The sequence below is a fragment of the Hemiscyllium ocellatum genome, chromosome 2 (genome assembly GCF_020745735.1).
Source record: "Hemiscyllium ocellatum isolate sHemOce1 chromosome 2, sHemOce1.pat.X.cur, whole genome shotgun sequence".
In the NCBI taxonomy this organism is placed as follows: Eukaryota; Metazoa; Chordata; class Chondrichthyes; order Orectolobiformes; family Hemiscylliidae; genus Hemiscyllium; species Hemiscyllium ocellatum.
The window spans coordinates 134,649,016-134,670,740 of record NC_083402.1 but is presented as its reverse complement, the minus strand read 5'-3'; the positions used below and the strand labels follow the sequence as shown (position 1 = coordinate 134,670,740).

General features: G+C 40.2%; 1 protein-coding gene across 1 annotated transcript in view; it reads right to left on the bottom strand.

Annotated features, from left to right (window-relative positions):
- The window catches only part of uba6 (ubiquitin like modifier activating enzyme 6), a 116,671-nt gene that overhangs the window by 1,056 nt on the left and 93,890 nt on the right, over window positions 1–21,725 (bottom strand). The window contains exons 26-32 of the mRNA XM_060846327.1: window positions 21,122–21,191; window positions 19,483–19,554; window positions 17,996–18,119; window positions 16,952–17,145; window positions 14,641–14,768; window positions 7,045–7,132; window positions 332–426 (exon numbers count right to left, since the gene is read on the bottom strand). Of these exons, the coding sequence (XP_060702310.1) occupies window positions 332–426; window positions 7,045–7,132; window positions 14,641–14,768; window positions 16,952–17,145; window positions 17,996–18,119; window positions 19,483–19,554; window positions 21,122–21,191 (771 nt within the window). The remainder of the gene's footprint in view (window positions 1–331; window positions 427–7,044; window positions 7,133–14,640; window positions 14,769–16,951; window positions 17,146–17,995; window positions 18,120–19,482; window positions 19,555–21,121; window positions 21,192–21,725) is intronic.

Sequence of the window (21,725 nt, the reverse complement as noted above, 5' to 3'; positions counted from 1 at the left end):
ACCAAAGGTCGCCCCTTAACTCCAAATGATAATGGCACCCCAGCTTCAGGGATCATTATATTTCTCACACCAATCAATCATTCTCCAACCTAAGTGAGATTAATTTGTGCTGGGTTGTATTTAAAATTATCCTAAATATTCTCAGAGAGCTCGGAAGACCAAAAGAGGGAGGAAAATTTAATTCCATCACTCTGCATTGGTTACAGCCCATATAATAGGTGTGGGTACTGGTTTCAGCCCACACCAGCCTGATGCCTAATTCACTGTGGTACATAATAATGAACCAGTTATTAAACTATTTTACTAGTCAACTCAAGCTTGCCATACTTACGTTAATTTTAGTCGCTTTACATGTCCTGGCATGACAGGTACATATAACATTTTCACTCCATGAACCACCATGGTGGGCTCAATGCTGTATCGTTCCTGAAGTAAAAGAAAGTAGCCTACATTAAAAAAGCAAGCATGTCTGAAATCAATTAAATACTTTACTACTAGCATTCAACTAGGATTTATCTATTTTTGGGTGTGACGGCTCAGGGAAAGCAGTCTTGCCTTTGAGTCAGATGTATGTGGACTCAAGTTTACCATCAGATACTAGAGAACAGCATTTAGACTGAACTTCAATGTCATATTGAGTGAGTCACGTGAAAGCGAGGTCCGACCTGCTTTCATTAAAGATGGACAAAAATAATCCCAAGACACTATTGAAAGAGTAGCACGGTAGCCCCCATTTGTGATCTGACCAATATTCCCCCTCAACCAAAACCTCAAACACATTATGTATTTAATTTGAAAACAAACTACCATGGATGATGTAATGTTGAAATAAAAACAAGAGCGTTGAATGTTCTCAGAACAGGAGGCATCTATGGTAAGGGAAACAAGATCAAGTTTTCAGATCTGCAATCTTTCTTCGTAACTGGATAAAGTTAGGAATGTTCAAAACTTATTACAATGAAGTTGGAGTCAGATTACTTGGAACTTAGAAGTGAAAGGGTTAATTAACCAGAAGCCCAAAACTGTAATACTGGAAAACCATGACAAGAAAAGTGGAAGGCTGTAAAAACAAACGATGACAGAAAAGGAAACAAAAGTCTGAATTAGAATGATAAAAATTCTGTTGGTTCGGAGAAAGCAGAGCAACCATAAACAGACAAACGAGATTCTGCCATGTACATATGAGCATCAAGTACAAAAGGAAAGTGATGTGATGATGAATCTGCGGAAAATTGGCAACAAGCCATAATTGAAGAACTGTCCATAGTTTTGATACTCCATGATATTAGAACAATAGGACTGCAATGATATCAGTGGTGAAAACATTTTTGGTCATTTGGAATATCTGAGAAAGGAGGAAATCAGTAACTATATTTAAAATTCAACAAATTGAGAAAAATTACAGACAGCCATGCTGAGTTGTAAGGAGTTTGATTGCCCGACACAAAGTAAACTTTTTCATTACAAGAAAACAAGTTCTGAAACTTAAGCACTGGTCAGCAGAATCAACAGGGTAATACTGGAATTTAATCAGCTAATAGCACGTGGTTTACCAGTCAGAAATATTGCAAAGTGCTGCTTTTTCAACAAGAACCATCCCTTCTCTTTGGAGAATTGGCTTCCAGGGTGACCTGGAGTTATGTGGGATGAATCTTCGAGTAAAAAATGAGGTCTGCAGATGCTGGAGATCACAGCTGCAAATGTGTTGCTGGTCAAAGCACAGCAGGCCAGGCAGCATCTCAGGAATAGAGAATTCGACGTTTCGAGCATAAGCCCTTCATCAGGATTCCTGATGAAGGGCTTATGCTCGAAACGTCGAATTCTCTATTCCTGAGATGCTGCCTGGCCTGCTGTGCTTTGACCAGCAACACATTTGCAGTTACGTGGGATGAAATCTAGCTCCAAACTCTCTAAGTCCAGCACTCATCCACATATTCCATAATTCTTAAAACAATCTTTTCAACATTAAGGCACGCATTGGTCTTCAGCTAGAACAGAGTGTTCAACTGCAGGCGCCTTTTGAAAGAACATCAAGGCATTGGAATAGGGGCAGAGAAAAAAATACTAGAATAATATCAGAAATGAAAGACTTCATGTTAAATTATGTGTAGAAAGTGGAGGAAAATGGGATTGTTCTCCTTAGAACATAAGAACTAGGAGCAGGAATAGGCCATCTGGTCCTTGAAGCCTACTCCACAATTCAGTAAGACCATGGACTCAGCTCTACTTACCCACCCTCTCACCATAACCATTAATTCATTTACTATTTAAAAAATTAGCCTCCTTAGCTTTAAAGGCATTTACTGAGGAAGCCTCAATCACTTCATTGGGCAGAGAATTCCATACATTCACAACCCTCTGGGTGAAGAAGTTTCTTCTCAATTCAGTTCTAAATCGGCTCCCCCTAATTTTGAGGCTATACCCTCTTGCCTTAGGTTCACCTACCAGTGGAACCATCCTCTCTACTTCTATATTATCCATTCCCTTCATAATTCTAATGTTTCTATGAGATTCCCCCCTCATTCTTCTAAATTCCAAAATGAATATAATTCCAGTCACTCAGTATCTCCTCAGAAGCTAACACCATCAACACCAGAATCAATTTAGTGAACCTCCTCTGCACCCCTTCTAGTGCCAGTATATCATTTCTCAAGTAAGGAGACCAAATCTGCACACAGCTCTCCAGGTGTGGCCTCACCTGCATCCTATATAACTACAACATAATCGCCCTGCTTTTAAACTCAATCCCTTTAGCAATGAAGAACAAAATCCCATTTGCCTTCCTAATTACTTATTGCACCTGCAGACCTTCAGTGATTCATGCGCAAGGATGCCCAGGTCCCTCTGTACAGTTGGGTGCTGCAATTTCTTACTTTTCAAGTAATAGTTTGTTTTACTGTTATTCCTACCGAAATGAATGACTTCACATTTATTAACACTGCACTCCATCTGCCAGACCTTTGCCCACAAACTTAAACTATGTCCCTTAGCAATATTTCACAGTCCTCTGCACACTTTGGTCCACTACTCATCCTAGTGTCATCTGCAAACTTTGACACACCACACATGGTCCCCAACTCCAAATCATCTGTGTAAATTGTGAATAATTGCAGTCCCGATACTGATCCCTGAGGCGCACCACTAGTCACTGATTGCCAACTAGATTAACACACATTTATTCCCACTCTTGGCTTCCTGTTCGTTAAACAATCCTCTCTCCATGCTACTGCATTGCCCCGTAACACCTTACATCTTTAACTTATGCAGCATCCTTTGTGAGGCACCTTATCAAATGCCTTTTGGAGATCTAGATACCACACATATATTGGGTCCTCATTGTCCACTGTGTTCATAACGTCTTCATAGAATTCCAAATGATTAGTTAAACAAGACCTGCCCTTCATGAACCCATGCTGCGCCTGCCCAACAGGACAATTTCTGTCTAGGATAGATTTAGGGTAGAAGTGTTGAAAATTTATGTGCTGTTTTGAAATAGTGAACAAGGATAAGCTATTTTCATTGCTAGGATAATCAAAATTAACATATGGAAGAATCTGAGTGAGCAAAATTTACTGTTATGCAGTGAATCACAATATTCCGGATTTCACCACTTGATAGAAGCAGATTCAATAGTATGACTCAAAAATGATTTGCTACGTCCTTGAAAGGGAAATATTTGTTGTGCTATGAGAGAAGAGCAGAAAAACAATGCTAATTAAATAGTTGTTTCAAAGAAACAGTAAGACATGGGCAAAATAGTTTCCTTTGTTACACTTTATTCTTCCAAGTGGCCATCTTGTGAACTATTTACATGCAATGTGCTTTGAACATTTCATCGCCATGAAGATCAAGCATGGCAATTGCCATGACAGTGGTGTTGAGCCCAAGTTGGGAAGAATGCACCTCTCAAAAGGGCCTTGTACAGCTGCATACTAAAAACACAGCGCATTCAGGTTGTGTAGCCACATTGTAGCTTTTGCATTTCAGAGTCATAGAGATGTACAGCATGGAAACAGACCCGTCCATACCAACCAGATATCCCAACGCAATCTAATCCCACCTGCCAGCACCCGGCCCATATCCCACCAAACCTTTCCTATTCATATATCCATCCAAATGCCTCTTAAATGTTGTAGCTATACCAGCCTCCACCACTTCCTCCAGCAGCTTATTCCATACTCGTACCACCCTTTGCGTGAAAAAGTTGCCCCTTGAGTCTCTTTTATATCTTTCCCCTCTCACCCTAAACCTATGTCGTCTGGTTCTGGACTCCCCAACCCCAAGGAAAATACTTTGTCTTATTCAGCCTATCCATGCCCCTCATAAATTTTATAAACCTCTATAAGGTCACCCTTCAGCTTCCAATGCTCCAGGGAAAACAGCCCCAGCCTGTTCAGCCTCTCCATATAGCTCAAATCCTCCAAACCTGGCAACATCCTTGTAAATCTTTTCTAAACCCTTTCAAATTTCACAACATCTTTCTGATAGGAAGAAGACCATAACTGCATGCAATATTCCAACAGTGGCCTAACCAATGCCCTGTACAGCCGCAACATGACCTCCCAACTCCTGTACTCAATACTCTGACCAATAAAGGAAACCATACCAAACGCCTTCTTCACTATCCCATCTACCTGTGACTCCACTTTCAAGGAGCTATGAACCTGCACTTCAAGGCCTCTGTTCAGCAACGCTCCCTAGGATTTTATCATTAAGTATATAAGTCCTGCTAAGATTTGCTTTTCCAAAATGCAGCACCTCGCATTTATTTGAATTAAACTCTATCTGCCACTTCTCAGCCCATTGGCCCATCTGGTCCAGATCCTGTTGTAATCTGAGGTAATCCTCTTCGCTGTCCACTACACCTCCAATTTTGGTGTCATCTGCAAACTTACTAACTGTACCTCTTCTGCTTGCATCCAAATAATTTATGTAAATGACAAAAAGTAGAGGGCCCAGCACCGATCCTTGTGGCACTCCACTGGCCACAAGCCTACAGTCTGAAAAACAACCCTCCACCACCCCCACCCTCTATCTTCTACCATTGAGCCAGTTCTGTATCCAAATGGCTAGTTCTCCCTGTATTCTATGAGATCTAACCTTGCTAATCAGTCTCCCATGGGGAACCGTGTCGAACACCTTACTGAAGTCCATATAGACCACATCTACCGCTCTGCCCTCATCAATCTTCTTTGTTACTTCTTCAAAAAACTCAATCAAGTTTGTGAGACATGATTTCCCATGCACAAAGCCATGTTGACTATCCTGATCAGTCCTTGCCTTTCCAAATACATCCTGTCCCTCAGGATTCCCTCAACAGCTTGCCCACCACCGAGGTCAGGCTCACCGGTCTATAGTTCCCTGGCTTGTCTTTACCACCCTTCTTAAAACAGTGGCACCACATTTGCCAATCTCCAGTCTTCCGGCACCTCACCTGTGACTGTCAATGATACAAGTATCTCAGCAAGAGGCCCAGCAATCACTTCCCTAGCTTCCCACAGAGTTCTCGGGTACTCCTGATCAGGTCCTGGGGATTTATCCACCTTTACCCGTTTCAAGACATCCAGCACTTCCTCCTCAGTAATCTGGACATTTTGCAAGATGTCATCATCTATTTCCCTACAGTCTATATCATCCATATCCTTTTCCACAGTAAATACTGATGCAAAATATTCACTTAGTATCTCCCCCATTTTCTGTGGCTCCACACAAAGGCTGCCTTGCCTATCTTTGAGGGGAGAAAGTGAAGTCTGCAGATGCTGGAGATCAGAGCTGAAAATGTGTTGCTGGTTAAAGCGCAGCAGGTCAGGCAGCATCCAAGGAACAGGAAATTTGACGTTTCGGGCATAAGCCCTTCATCAGGAATGGGTTGAAGGGCTTATGCCCGAAACGTCGAATGTCCTGTTCCTATCTTTGAGGGGCCCTATTCTCTCCCTAGTCACCCTTTTGTCCTTAATATATTTGTAAAAACCCTTTGGATTCTCCTTCATTCTATTTGCCAAAGCTATCTCATGTCCCCTTTTTGCCCTCCTGATTTCCCTCTCAAGTATACTCCTACTTCCTTAATACTCTTCTAAGGATTCACTCGAACTATCCTGTCTGTACTTGACGTATGCTTCCCTCATTTTCTTGACCAAACCCTCAATTTCTTTAGTCATCCAACATTCCCTATACTTACCAGCCTTCCCTTTCACCCTGACAGGAACATACTTTCTCTGGATTCTTGTTATCTCATTTCTGAAGGCTTCCCACTTTCCAGCCATCCCTTTACCTGCGAACATCTGCCTCCAATCAGCTTTCGAAAGTTCTTGCCTAACACCGTCAAAATTGGCCTTTCTCCAATTTAGAACTTCAACTTTTATATCTGGTCTACCCTTTTCCATCACTATTTTAAAACGAGTAGAATTATGGTCGCTGGCCCCAAAGCGCTCCCCCACTGACACCTCAGTCAGCTGCCCTGCCTTATTTCCCAACAGTAGGTCAAGTTTTGCACCTTCTCTAGTAGGTATATCCACATACTGAATCAGAAAATTGTCTTATATGCACTTAAGAAATTCCTCTCTATCTAAACCTTTGCCATTCCTACGGCAATACCAGTCGATGTTTGGGAAGTTAAAATCCTCTACCATAACTACACTATTATTCTTACAGATAGCTGAGATCTCCTTACAAGTTTGCTTCTCAAGTTCCCTCTGACTATTAGGGGGCCTATAATACAATCCCAATAAAGGTGATCATCCTTTCTTATTTCTCAGTTCCACCCAAGTAATTTCCCTGGATGTATTTCCGGGAATATTCTCCCTCAGCACAGCTGTAAAGCTATCTCTCATCAAAAATGCCAGTTCCCCTCCTTTCTTGCCTCCCTTTCTGTAGCATTTGTATCCTGGAACATTAAGCTGCCAGTCCTGCCCATCCCTGAGCCATGTTTCTATAAAACATGCTTTGCACAAATAATGGTGCAAATGTGCCTTTGCACTCTTTGTAACTGGATAATTTGGAACTTGAACATCAGCTAAAAGAAGTTTGAATAAAATTATTTCTTACCTTTACAGCATTTATGAAGTTTAAAAGTGTGAAATCTTCTTTTCCATAAATAGTCCATCTATCCCAGATTGTAAATGATATCTCATTCCTAAGGCAAAAGAATAAGTTTGATTTTAGGAAAATATTAAATCAACTGTAGTTGGAAATGATCATTTGTTTATAACATTCAGTTTTGCAACATAAGTATGCTGAGATTGAGAGATTTTAGTTGGGTGGTTTTTTTGGAAGTCTGCATCGTGTAGCCCCTTGTAAGACCATGTTGTACCGACATCCTGACCAAACTTGTTTGTTTGTTTTTTAAAAAGCACAGATCAAATTGCAACCTACAGGCATGCACCATTCCCTTCAATACGGGGTAGTCCTTGAATCCCTGTGCCCCCGCCCCGCATTGAAGGACATTATATGTAGAACATACTTGTGCTTTCTCTAAATCTTTGGCTATTAATTTCCTCTACTCTTTCAAATACCTCAGCAAAATCTTTGGCCATTCTCATTTCGTGCAAATTTCTCCCTCATTCACTTTCCTTATTATTATTCAGAGAGCTTTAAGCCCTCTATACCTTGAAAAGATCTCAAAGCTCTTTTTCTTTATTTGAAGAAGATTATAGAAATGTAGCTCTTAGTTTAACCGCTTTTAAAGCGGAAGGGGGAGGTTTGCTAGTGCTCTTTGGAGGGGGGGGGGTTTAAATTAACTCTGCAGGGGCATGGGAACCTAGACACTAGCTTTAGGGTGCAGGACCTGGAGTGTAGGGAGGTTAGGAGCATGGCATCAATCTCGAAGGAGGGTGCCTGGAAACAGGAAGGTGGCTTGAAGCGTGTATACTTCAATGCGAGAAGTATACGAAATAAGGTAGGTGAACTTGCAGCGTGGGTTGGTACCTGTGAGTTCGATGTTGTGGCTATTAGGGAGACATGGGTATAACATGGACAGGATTGGCTGTTGCAGGTTCCAGGGTTTAAATGTTTTAGTAGGGTCAGAGGTGGGGGTAAAAGAGGGGGAGGTGTGGCATTGCTTGTCAAAGATAGTATTACAGCAGTGGAAATGACGACGGATGAAGACTTGCCATCTGAGGTAGTTTGGGCTGAGCTTAGAAATAGGAAAGGTGAGGTCACCCTGTTAGGAGTTTTCTACAGGCCTCCTAATAGTCCTAGAGACGTAGAAGAAAGGATTGCGAGGATGATTCAGGAGAAGAGTGAAAGTGGTTGTTATGGGGGACTTGAACTTTCCAGATATTGACTGGGAAAGCTATAGCTCGAGTATGTTAGATGGGTCGTTTTTTTGTCCAATGTGTGCAGGAGGGTTTCCTGACACAATATGTAGACAGGCCAACAAGAGGTGAGGCCATACTGGATTTGGTTCTGGGTAACGAATCAGGCCAGGTGTTAGAACTGGAGGTAGGTGAGCACTTTGGGGACAGTGACCACAATTTGGTGATTTTTACTCTAGTGATGGAGAGGGATAAGTGTGCACTACAGGGCAAGAGTTATAGCTGGGGGCAGGGAAATTATGATACGGTGAGGCATGATTTAGGATGCGTGGCTTGGAAAAGTAGGCTTCAACGGAAGGGTGCAATTGATATGTGGAGCTTGTTCAAGGAGCAGCTATTGAGTGTCCTTGATAAGTATGTACCTGTCAGGCAGGGAGAAAAGGGTCGTGTGAGGGAGCCATGGTTTAGTAAGGAATTGGAATCCCTTGTTAAAGGGAAGAGGGCGGTCTATGTAAAGATGAGGCGTGAAGGTTCAATTGGGGCAATTGAGAGTTATAAGGTAGCCAGGAAGGATCTAAAGAGAGAGCTAAGAGCAGCAAGGAGGGGACATGAAAAGTCCTTGGTTGGTAGGATTAGGGAAAACCCAAAGGCTTTCTATAGGTATGTCAGGAATAAAAGAATGACTAGAGTAGGAATAGGTCCAGCCAAGGATAGTAGTGGGAAGTTGCGTGTGGAGGCTGAAGAAATTGGGGAGACACTGAATGAATACTTTTCATCAGTATTCACTCAGGAACAGGACATTGTTACCGATGTGAATATTGAGTCACAATTAATTAGAATGGATGGCTTTGAGGTATGTAGGGAAGAGGTGTTGGAAATTCTGGAAAGAGTGAAAATAGGTAAGTCCCCTGGGCCTGATGGCATTTATCCTAGGATTCTCTGGGAAGCAACGGAGGAGATTGCAGAGCCATTGGCCTTGATTTTTATGTCCTCGTTGTCTACAGGAATAGTACCAGAAGATTGGAGGTTAGTAAATGTGGTTCCCCTGTTCAAGGAGGGGAGTAGGGATACCCCTAGTAACTATAGGCCGGTGAGTCTCACTTCTGTTGTGGGCAAAGTCTTAGAGAGAATTGTAAGGGATAGGATTTGCGAACATCTGGATAGGAATAATGTGATCAAGGGTAGTCAGCATGGTTTTGTGAAGGGCAGGTCGTGCCTCACAAACCTTATTGAATTCTTTGAGAAGGTGACTAAGGAGGTGGACGAGGGTAAAGTGGTAGATATGGTGTATATGGATTTTAGTAAGGCATTTGATAAGGTTCCCCATGGTAGGCTACTGCAAAAAATACGGAGGTATGGCATTGAGGGTGCGTTGGAGGTTTGGATTAGGAATTGGCTGGCTGGAAGAAGACAGAGGGTAGTAGTTGATGGTGAAGGTTCATCTTGGAGTGCAGTTACTAGCGGTGTTCCGCAAGGATCTGTTTTGGGACCATTGCTGTTTGTCATTTTTATAAATGACCTGGAGGAGGGGCTAGAAGGTTGGGTGAGCAAGTTTGCTGATGATACGAAAGTCGGTGGAGTTGTTGACAGTGAGGAAGGATGTGGCAGGTTACAGCGGGATATAGATAAGCTGCAGAGCTGGACAGAAAGGTGGCAAATGGAGTTCAATGTAGCTAAATGTGAAGTGATTCACTTTGGTAAGAGTAACAAGAAGATGGGGTACTTGGCTAATGGTCGGATACTTGATAATGTGGATGAGCAGAGGGATCTTGGTGTCCATGTACACAGATCTCTGAAAGTTGCCACCCAGGTAAATAGTGCTGTGAAGAAGGCATATAGCGTACTGGCTTTTATTGGTAGAGGAATTGAGTTCGGAAGTCCTGAGGTCATGTTGCAGTTGTATAAGACTCTGGTGCGGCCGCATCTGGAGTATTGTGTGCAGTTTTGGTTGCCATACTATAGGAAGGTTGTGGAGGCACTGGAACGGGTGCAGAGGAGGTTTACCAGGATGTTGCCTGGTATGGTAGGAAGATCGTATGAGGAAAGGCTGAGGCACTTGGGACTGTTTTCATTGGAGAAAAGAAGGTTTAAGGGTGACTTGATAGAGGTGTACAAGATGATTAGGGGTTTAGATAGGATTGACCATAAGAACCTTTTTCCACGTATGGAATCAGATGTTACGAGGGGGCGTAGCTTTAAATTAAGGGGTGGTAGGTATAGGACTGATGTTAGGGGTAGATTCTTTACTCAGCGAGTCGTGAGTTCATGGAATGCCCTGCCAGTAACAGTGGTGGACTCTCCCTCTTTATGGGCATTTAAACGGGCATTGGATAGGCATATGGAGGATAGTGGGCTAGTGTAGGTTAGGTGGGCTTGGATTGGCGCAACATCGAGGGCCGAAGGGCCTGTACTGCGCTGTATTTTTCTATGTTCTATGAAAATTGATCTGGATGTAAAATAAAGGGTCGATTTACTAGTGCCTGGAGATTAAATTTTAATCTTACTGAGTTAGTAAATTTAACCACACAGGAGTACCCAGTGATATAAACTGCAGACATGCTCACCAGCCCAAAATGATTTGGAGTTGATACTGCAGCCACAGATCAAGTGACTGAAATCAGCTAAGTGAAATTGCCCATCTGAAATCAATACCTAACAATACCCTTCCTTTGTAAAACTAAAGGTCCAAACCTTAACTGTGCAGCAATTAGCATTAACTAGGATGTGGCCATGTTATTTCAGAAGCATTTGATAGACCTGACCGACTGTAATTGAATATCACATGCAGATAAATCATCTCGCACCTTACCCCATGCATGTTTTTGTATACAAAAACATAACACGTGAATACAGGCAGTTGCTGTTATTCTTAATGATGACAATTAGTAACTTTGGAAAGAGCTCAGAAAGCAGCTAATCACTAGAGTACATTTTCCAATGACTGGCTACAATTAAGCAACCATAAAATAGATTAAAATGTTTCATTACATCTGCATGAACACTAAGAGTTAAGCGGCATGGAAACAGACCATTCAGTCCAAATTCTCAATGCCAACCAAGTTTTCCAAATTAAACTAGTCCCACTTGCCTGCATTTGGCACATATCACTCTAAATCTTTCCTATTTGTGTACCTGTCTAAATGTCTTTTAAATGCTGTAACTACTTGCATTTACCACTTCCTCTGGTAGTTCATCCACATATGAACCAGCCTCTGTGACTTTTAAATCCTTCTCCCCTCACCTTAAAAATAAGGCCTGTATTTTTGAACTCCCCCACTAGAGGGAAAAACCCTTTGCTATTCACCATATCTATGGTCGTGATTTTATAAACCTCAATAAGGTCACCCATCACCCTCCTATGCTCCAGTGAAAAACATACCCTGTCCTATAACTCAAACATTTAGTCCTGGCAACATCCTGATAAAACATTTCTGAACCCTCTCCAGTTTAAGAATATCCTTCCTATAGCAGGGCAACCAGAACAGTATGCAGTCCTCCAAAAGTGGCCTCATGAATGTTCTGTACAACCTCAACATGGCATCCCAACTCCTATACTCAATGGCCTGAGCAAAGAATACAAGCATGCTAAATGCCTTAACCACCCAATTTACCTGCGATACAACTTTTGAAAGAACTTTTTATCTGGACCCCTTGACAACACTCCCCAGAGCCTTATCATAACTGTACAAGTCCTGACATTGTTCATTTTACTAAAATGTAATACCTCACATTTATGCAAATTAAACTCCGCCTACCACTCCTCAGCCCATTGGCCCAACTGATCAAGATCCGTTTATAATCTTAGATAATCTTCTTCACTGTTGTTGGGCACAGGTTTGACGTGAGAGGAGAGAAATACAAACGGTTCCAGAGGAGCGATTTAAGAACCTGCATTTATTTCAATGCAAGGGGCCTAACAGGGAAGGCAGATGAACTCAGGGCATGGTTAGGAACATGGGACTGGGATATCATAGCAATTACAGAAACATGGCTCAGGGATGGACAGGACTGGCAGTTTAATGTTCCAGGATACAAATACTACAGGAAGTATAGAAAGGGAGGCAAGAGAGGAGAGGGAGTGGTGTTTTTGATAAGGGATAGCATTACAGCTGTACTGAGGGAGGATATTCCTGGAAATACATCCGGGGAAGTCATATGGGTGGAACTGAGAAATAAGAAAGGGATGATCACCTTATTAAGATTGCATTATAGACTCCAAAGGCCTGTGACCAATGAAGTGCCACAAGGATCCACTACTTTTTGTTATTTATATAAATAATTTGGATGTGAGCATAAGAGGTATAGTTAGTATGTTTGCAGATGACACCAAAATTGGAGATATAGTGGACAGCGAAGGAGGTTACCGCACATTACAACAGGATCTTGACCAGATGGGCCAATGGACAGAGAAGTGGCAGATGGAGTTTAATTCAGATAAATGAGAGGTGCTGCATTTTGGGAAAGCAAATCTTAGTAGGACTTATACACTTAATGGTAAGGTCCTGGAGAGTATTCTTGAACAAAGAGACTTTGGAGTGCAGGTTCATAGCTCCTTGAAAGTGAAGTCGGACGTACTTAGGATAGTGAAGGTGTTTGGTATGCTTTTCTTTATCAGTCAGAGTATTGAGTACAGGATTTGGGAGGTCATGTTGTGGCTGTACAGAACATTGGTTAGGCCACTGTTGGAATATTGCGTGCAATTCTGGTCTCCTTCCTATCATAAAGATGTGAAACTTGAAAGGGTTCAGAAAAGATTTACAACGATGCTGCCAGGGTTGGAGAATTTGAGATACAGGGAGAGGCTGAATAGGCTGGGGCTGTTTTCCCTGGAGCGTCGGAGGCTGAGGGGTGACCTTGTAGAGGTTTACAAAATTGAGGGTCATGGATAAGATAAATAGACAAAGTCTTTTCTCTGGGGCAGGGGAGTCCAGAACTAGAGGGCATAGGTTTAGGGTGAGAGGGGAAAGATATAAAAGAGACCTAAGGGGCAACTTTTTCACACAGAGAGTGGTACGTGTATGAAATGAACTGCCAGAGGAAGTGGTGGAGGCTGGTACAAGTGCAACATTTAAGAGGCATTTGGATGGGTATATGAATAGAAAGGGTTTAGAAGGATATGGGCCGGGTGCTGGTAAGTGGAACTAGATGGGGTTGGGATATCTGATCGGCATGGACAGGTTGGACCGAAGGGTCTGTTTCCATGCTGTAAATCTCTATGACTCTAAACACTTGGACAGGTATGTGGATGGGGTAGGTATGGAGGGACATGGACCAAACGCAGGCAAATGGGACTGGATTAGTTGTGAAAAAGGGCAACATGGACAGGTTAGGCTGGAGGGCCTGTTTCCATGCAATAAACCCTGATTATAAGCAGCCATTGTGGTATCATCCGCAAACTTACTGACCATGACTCCTAAATTCTCATCCAAATTGATTACATAAATGACAAACAACAGTGGATCCAGCACTGATCGCTGGTCATAGTCCTTCAGTCAGAAAAACAACCATCCGCCACCACCCTCTGGTAGTTTTGACAATAGGAGACAATCCAATTATATGTTCAGTTGGCAAGGTCTCCCAATATCCCATGTAATCTATCTTTACTAATTAGTCTACCATGTGGAACCTTGTCAAAGCCTATGTAGATAATGTCTGCCACTCTGCCCTTATCTATCTTTTTTGGTTACATCCTCAAAAAAACTCAATAGGTTTCTGAGGCATGATTTCGCATGGACAAAGTCATGGTGGCTAACCCTAATCAGTCCTTGCCTTTCCAAAGCATGCAAATCCTCTCTCTCAGAATTCCCTCAAGAATTTACCTACCATTGATATCAGACTCACCAGTCTTAAATAAAGGCACATGATATTTGAATAAAAGCAAAATACTTGGGATGCTGGAAATATGAAACAAACACCAAGAACACTGGAGGAACTCAGCAAGTTTAGCAATATCTGTGGAGAGCAAAGTTTCCAGTCCAGTATGATTCTTCAGAACTAAAACTTTAGTTCTGACGATGTGATACTAGACTGGAAATGGAGGAGCTGGTGTTAGACTGGCTTAGACAAAGACTGGACATGTCAGATCTTTTCCCTTTCCACAGATGTTACCAAACCTGCAGTTACTCCAGCATTCTTGGAGCTTGGTTCTCAAGAATAGTTAGCCAGATGTAACCTGCTTTGCACGCAAATTTTTTTTAAGGCTTAATGTTTATCACCTCAATCATTCAACAACTGGAGTCTCTCTCTCTCCATGAAGATTTAAACATAGGCATTTGTTTCTGAAGATATTAAAAATTTGACTATTTTTGCACTTTATTTGATATATTTAAAAGGTTACATTCTGAACACCGTGGTGATTCCATTTACATTAGGCTTTAGTTTACTTTACCTTATTTGTGTCTTCTTAACTGGAGCTGGTTCAGAAAATACTATAACAGGTATAGCCAGGTTAAAGAAACAATTCCTATATGCCTCAAAGGACTGGCCTTGAACAACTTTAATTAACTCAATAGCAACCTAGAGAGAAAAGACAAAGTTTAGAAGAAAAAAGACAAACTTTGAGAATGAGAGAGATTGGGATTGAGCAATAACACTAATCTAGCACAGACTAATGAAAAAGCTCCTGCTCCCAATGGCTATGAGAATTCTAAATTAAATAAGTGTGAGCTATATCATTTGCAAGAGGACTGAAATGAAAACCAGTAACTGTTTTGAACATGATATGTTGATGTTAGCTATCTTCGGGTTCAAACTGCTCTTTTTGGGCTGCACTGAGGGAAATTAATAAGTCAATATACTGACTGTGCACCTACGTTACTAACATGCTTCTGTCATGTTTTGGGTAAGAAGCATTGTTTGATCAAGCAAAGGGGTGAGTGACTGAATGCTACACAAAGCTCGAATAGACCTCCTCTCAAAATTCCCTGTAACTTCTGCAGTGTTTATTTCTAATTGTGATCAACGAATGAACACTTACTCTTTTGAAAATTAAAATCAGTTGAGCCAATAATTGAACTAGCATCAATATAAGTTGAGCAAAGCCATGGCCTGACAGGCAGTGCAATTGGGACACATATGGTTACTTGAAAGTTGCTCATTTTCACTTGATAACTGGACGACAAACCTACATGGATAACAAGGAAAACAGGTCCGGAACTGGAAATCTATTGTGAAAATCTGTGGTCAGAAATCACAAGCTGGTCCCTCCAATAGAGACGGATCTGAGCCCACAAATACACGGAATCCATGCGTACAAAAACATAATTTTTAAAAATCAATTTTTTGACAATCCATTGTTTTATTTTTCATTTTTGATCTTTTGACTTTGACTCCATCCAAAATTCCATTCAAATGAGTACTTCTTATTACTTTTCAGATATAGTTAAAAATCACACAACACCAGGTTATAGCCCAACAGGTTTAGCTTTCGGAGCGACGCCCCTTCATCAGGTGATTGTGGAGGGCTCGATCGTAACAACAGAATTTACAGCAAAAATTTGCAGTGTGATGTAACTGAAATTCTACATTGAAAAACTGATTGTCTGTTAAGCCTTTCATCTGTTAGAATACAGTGATAGTTTCACTTCTTTCATGTGTAAATCACAAAATCCTTCTTTTTAAAGTTGCATTCTTAGGTTAGCTGCTAACAATGGTGATAGCTAGACAATATGTTGAAGGTGTTGGCCCCCTGTGTTCTCTGTCTATGACCTGATGTTTAGATTGATTCTAATCTAATAAGTGAGATAACAGTGTTTTACATAAATTCATGCAGTTTTTCAGATATGTGATTGTAATGGACCAGACTATATCCCCTCAAACATATCAAGGAGATAGCCTGACCCTAACTTTTATTTTCCCTAAAGGCATGTGTAAAATTCCGTGTTCTAGATATGACTTGATTGGTCAAACTACAAGGCTTTAAGCAAAACACACTTTATTCTTATACTACAGTTAAAATAGAAACAAAAAAAAGGAATTGGAAAACTTTTAATTCTATCAAAATACTTAAAATAATATAGCAGCATCCCATAAATAGATCCCTGACAAAGGCAAATTCAGCAAAACAGATTTCCCTCAATTGGCATCTCCTTCAGTCCTGGAGAAAGAACACTTACAGAATTGATCTAGCTGCAGAGAGAGAATATTCAAGGTTTTGCTGCTGTAGCAGCAGCAGAGAGAGCTGTTTCTAGCTGCTTCAATTTCCAAAACCCCAACTTCAATAACTAAAAGCAAACTGAAACACTGGGCTTGTGTAAGCCTGACTCCACCCATTCATGCTTGCTTGAGTTTAAAAAAAAGCTATTATTCTACTTTCCACCTTGGCACCAAGTTTACAAAACCTCCCTTCAAGAGAACCAGGACAGACAAATCTCCCTTAAAGTCATAGGATGGTGACAAGACAGTATTGACTATCATTACTTACCATTATAAGAACATAAACAGCCAACTATTTAATAAGGGACTGGAAAGACTCGTGATCATTCTGGATTGGGGTGACAGCAACCTTTGCTCATGTACAGTTTTTTTTCTCATTTGTCCAGCAGCTTTCACAGGGCTACTTTCTGGTGCCAGCTCACATCTTACCATATGAATTCAATTCTGCTTAGTTTGAGCTTCTGATGTCTAGAGTCATTGCGTTATTATTAAACTTCTGCAACATTGATTGGGAATTTATACCACAAGCAGTAGAGTGTTCCTACCAGTCCTGATACTGCTGCAGTTGCAGTTGCAATGGCAGGAATGATCCGGCCAGCGATCCTCTTCGTCTTTAATCTGTCTGCTGTATTAATGCTGTACATCTTTGCTCGTATATTGGAAGCAGCAGTTATGAAGTCAATGTGCCCATTACTGTCATTGTCTTTTTCAAAGGAGATTGGAATCATGTGGAGGCGATCTACCGTGCAATAAACAAAAAATATTGCAGTTATTTGGATCCATTTCTCATTTATAGGTTTCGCATATTGCATTGAGAATTTCTCTACTCTCCCAATGAATTGTTTCCTCCCACAGGAAATTACTTATTCCAGAGTCTGGTCGGATAGGTAGTAGCTATCTAATATCACATCCAGGTGGCCATTTAGCCTTGGTGAAACCTAGGCTGAATCTCAAATGGCTACTTGGCAATGGTGGGTGGGTGGAATATCCAAACAGCTGAGCCTAATCCTGTCCTTGTGCAACACCTATACAATACAGATAGCATTAGGGACCAGGACCAGAAAACCACAGAAGTTTAGAACACAAGAGGGAGACTACTCCCCTTACAAGTTTGTTCTGACTCTGCTACAGTATAAGTAAACCCATTACTCTTCTCTCTCTGGCAGTCCTGTATCTTACTCTACTTCAAAGCTGAACCAGTGTATTTCATTCTGAGTGGTCTATCTTTTTCCTGATTGACTGTAGAAACCAATTAGCATTCATGACAAAGCTGAGAGTTGGGCAGCTTGAGATTAGCTCAGAAATCATTGTGCTGCTCAATTATAAGTATAACAACATCACTATCCAGACTGAGTCCAATTCTGATCATCTCACATGTAGAACTGAGTTTCCATAAAACGCTCAGTGCAGATCATTCAATAAAATTTTTCATATTTGAAAATGTAGATTTTAAGATGACATGATTTAGGTCTTCACAGGAATGAAATTATTAGATTCTGTCCCAGTTTCTCACACTGTAGCGTCAATTTAAATAAACCTTCAAAGCGGTTACTAGAAATTCAATATGATTCATAAAGCAATGCACTCACTTTTTGTCGCCATTCCAGCATCTCTGGCCTTGTTCAATAGGTCAATAGCCACTCTTTCTTCTTCACTGCTTACTGCAAGTTTTGCCTGGTCAGATTTCTTTACATTTTCATCAGTTTCTATTTGCTAAAACAAATAATTGCTAAATGTTTGTGTAAAGTTTTTGAATGCAAAACAAAACAGCAGTATCATTTTAAACAAATGTAACTTCATTTTAAAAGTACACTCTGGGTGTTTTCCCTTGTGTGGAACAGATTTACTGCTTTTGGAAAATCCTTTGAAATAATCTTAATTGGTTTCATGTCCTCTGCAGGCATAGAAGCAATTTGCATTTATTAATAATGGTTTGACAGTACAGAAGCTAAAAGTATATTAGGGACAAGGGGATAACCAGGGAAAGAGTAGGGCTCATTAAAGTGGCAGGGTGTGTGTGGAGCCAGAAGTTGTAATATCTTATTCTGAACTCCCATCATCAGTTTTAGATAAAATCTCTGTTCATTGAGCTATCAATTTCAAAACGTTCCAAACAGCCAAGCCTATTCTTTGATGTGTGACTGAAGGAGAGTATTGTTCCCATGATAATTACTAATACTTTAAATCGTTATTGCATGAGCAAATATAAATGCTATACTGTGAAAAGATCTAGCTCAAGATGATGGGTTTATGTTGAAGACAATACAGTCCTAGAAATTAGTCCTTTAAAATTCTAGCATTATGAGAATTGTCCTGAGATATTTATAATGGTACTATCTAATTGGGAGCTGTGATTTTACTTGAAATTCCAAAAAAAGGAAACCGCCATAAAAGCAGGAAATCTATGGAGAAGTAAACAACCATAGAATTTTGTATTATTTGTCTATTTTTATAAGATTTCAATGATAAAAGTAACTTTCTTTGTTAATCAATCTTTGAAACTTCTTAATTCAGCTACTAACCTTAATTGTTTCAGTTGTATCTTGCACAATGTCATCTACAATGATTTTGAAAATGTAATTTGCACAAATCAGAGTGGTGATATTTTTCTTTCAAGAAATTTTTTTGAACTTAATCTTAGTCAATTTAGCAGAATTCTCAGAATCAATTATCAAAGGGCATTTTTCCTAGTCAAAATTCACTTGACACCTTAACTTTAAATATGCCAGCCCTTTAATCATGCGATGGTATAATTATCACAGTGCACACGCTGGATTCCCAAACCAGCAATATTTGTGTAACTTGGATGCATTCTGGAAATAGGAATGCCTCAAATTTATTTTAGCTTCAGTAAATTTTGGACTATTTAAAAATGTCAAGAATTAATAACCAATGATGTGATAGGGCATGAATTTCAAAAACAATTGTTGCATTCTAAACATTAAAGCTCTTGGATCATGCTCAATAGCTCACAGTGCTGAAATACACCATCATACAATGCACAAATCTAAACACTAACAGTGTGAAATAAGTCACTTTCCTAAACTCCGCTCTAATTTGTTACTCGATTACCTACTTTTGCAGAAGGGGTGAATTTTGGAATCTCAACCTTGGAGAGTATTTTGGAGATAGCTTGCTTGGATACATCCTGCAATAAACCAAACAGTTATAATGTAAGCCTCTCCAGAAATCATGACCTTTTGTTGCAAATTCCGAGAGACATGCACTTTTTCATTATATTACAATTTTTATTTCATTCCAATAGTGGAAAGTAAATCTCCTGCCATGAAATACAGCAAAAAGAAATTTCCCACTTCAAATTCTATTCTTTGCTATCATTTCTTTTCCCTGGCAACAATCTGAAATTAAGCTATTGTTTCAGAACTTGGGAGTCATATTTAATCCTGAAATGAGCTTTTGACTTCACCATCTCTGCTATTACCAAGACAGACCACTTCCATATCTGTAACATCAACTGAATTTGCTCATCCCAGTTCATTTGCTGCTGATACTATCATTTCAGCCTTGTTTCCTTTATGTTTGACTATTCCAATGCACTCCCAGTGGGTCTGCTATAGCCTACCATCCATAAACTTTCCAGCCTTCAAAACACTGCTGCCCGTGTCATAATTTTCAGTAAATCCCACTTTTATCACCTAAACTGACTCAATGCCAGGAGACTGAGGACACTGCCTCTATCCTCCGAAATCCACACTTGAGGACTTCTAGTGGTTGCTAAATTACTTGTGCTTCTCCAGTTGTCTTTCTGAGATCAACTAATTCAGCAGGGTCTGGAGGTTAAAGTGCAGAATCATTTGGATTGTAATGTTCTGCCAACCATCACTGCTCAAACCTAGGCGACATGGTGGCTCAGTGATTAACACTGTTACCTCAGTGATTAACACAGAGACCCAAATCTTAGATAACTCTCTATGTGGAGTTTGCATGTTCTCAGTGTCTGCAAGGGTTTCAGTCAGGTGTCCTGGTTTCCTTCTAAGTGGAAAGATGTGCAGGTTAGGTGTATTGGTCATGCTAAATTGTCCATAGAATCTCGGTATGTGAAAGCTAGGTGGATTTGCCTCGGTAAATATGGGGATAGGATAGAGGATTGGGAATGAGTGGGATGCTCTTCGGATGGTCAGTGCAGAGTGGGGATTCTACGGCTTTGTTACGTTCAAACGTGATTATTACAACATCCCTCTAGCCAGCCTCCAACTTCCAACTTATGGCAACTCAATTGCATTTGAAACTCTACTACCTGTACTCTGACTCACAACTAAGTCCCATTTACTCATTCATCTACAGTGATTTCTGGTCCATCAAGGCCTTAATTTTAAAACACTCATTCTTATTTTCAAATTCTACCCTACCTTGCCTCCTCTCACTTCTAACATGCTACAATCCTTTAATTGTCCAAAATTATGCACTCCCTCAAATGCAACTTAATTTACAACCAATTTATTTTGTTCTCTTTGGTGACTGCGGCTTATCTGGTTTATGCCTTAAACTCCCAGCCCTAAACCTGTCAGTCTCTTTCTCCTCCTTTAAGATTCTTCCTAAAACCTAACTCTTTAATCATCTGTTTTAATATACAATGGCTTAGTATTAATGTTTTATCTGATTACAGTCTTGTGAAGTACCTGAAGTCTGAAATGTGAAAGGTGCTATATGAATGCAAGATGTTGAAAACCTTTTATCTAAAGATAAAGACCTACCCTTTCCATGTAAGGAACCTTGTAAGTTGCTGCAAAAAGTCTCGCAGCACTTAATATGAAATTGTAATGTCTAAAACAATAAGAAATTAGAGGTTACAATTCTGAGAATGATTTCCTTGTACGTTAAATCAAAACAGGATACAATATCATGTGACAGCACCACTAAGGAATACAGCCTAATCTGAGAAACATTAAAAAGAAATGCAATTTGATTAATACATTCTGGTCAACACTTCTGTTAACTAGTTAATTAAGAGATCATATTTACCTAATTGAGTCTGTTTATTGGACTTAAATGAAACACAAATACCTATTAAAATGGTAATTAAGGTTTTGATTCTGTACTCTAATTGCTTATTTGCACACAAATGGCAAAAGATAGCACAACTGATTTAATTAATTACAATTCTTCTCATGCAAAAAAATTGAAGTAGAATCTTTTGTGATTGTTTACAAGTATTTACAAGTATTAAGTTAGTATGAAAACTTGAGTTTATCAAATATGTCATCTATTCTCTGTAGAAATAGTGGAATAAATGCACTATTATAAAAGTTGGAAAGTAAAAGGTTTTCTGTTACAATTCAAGATCATCCCACTATTTAT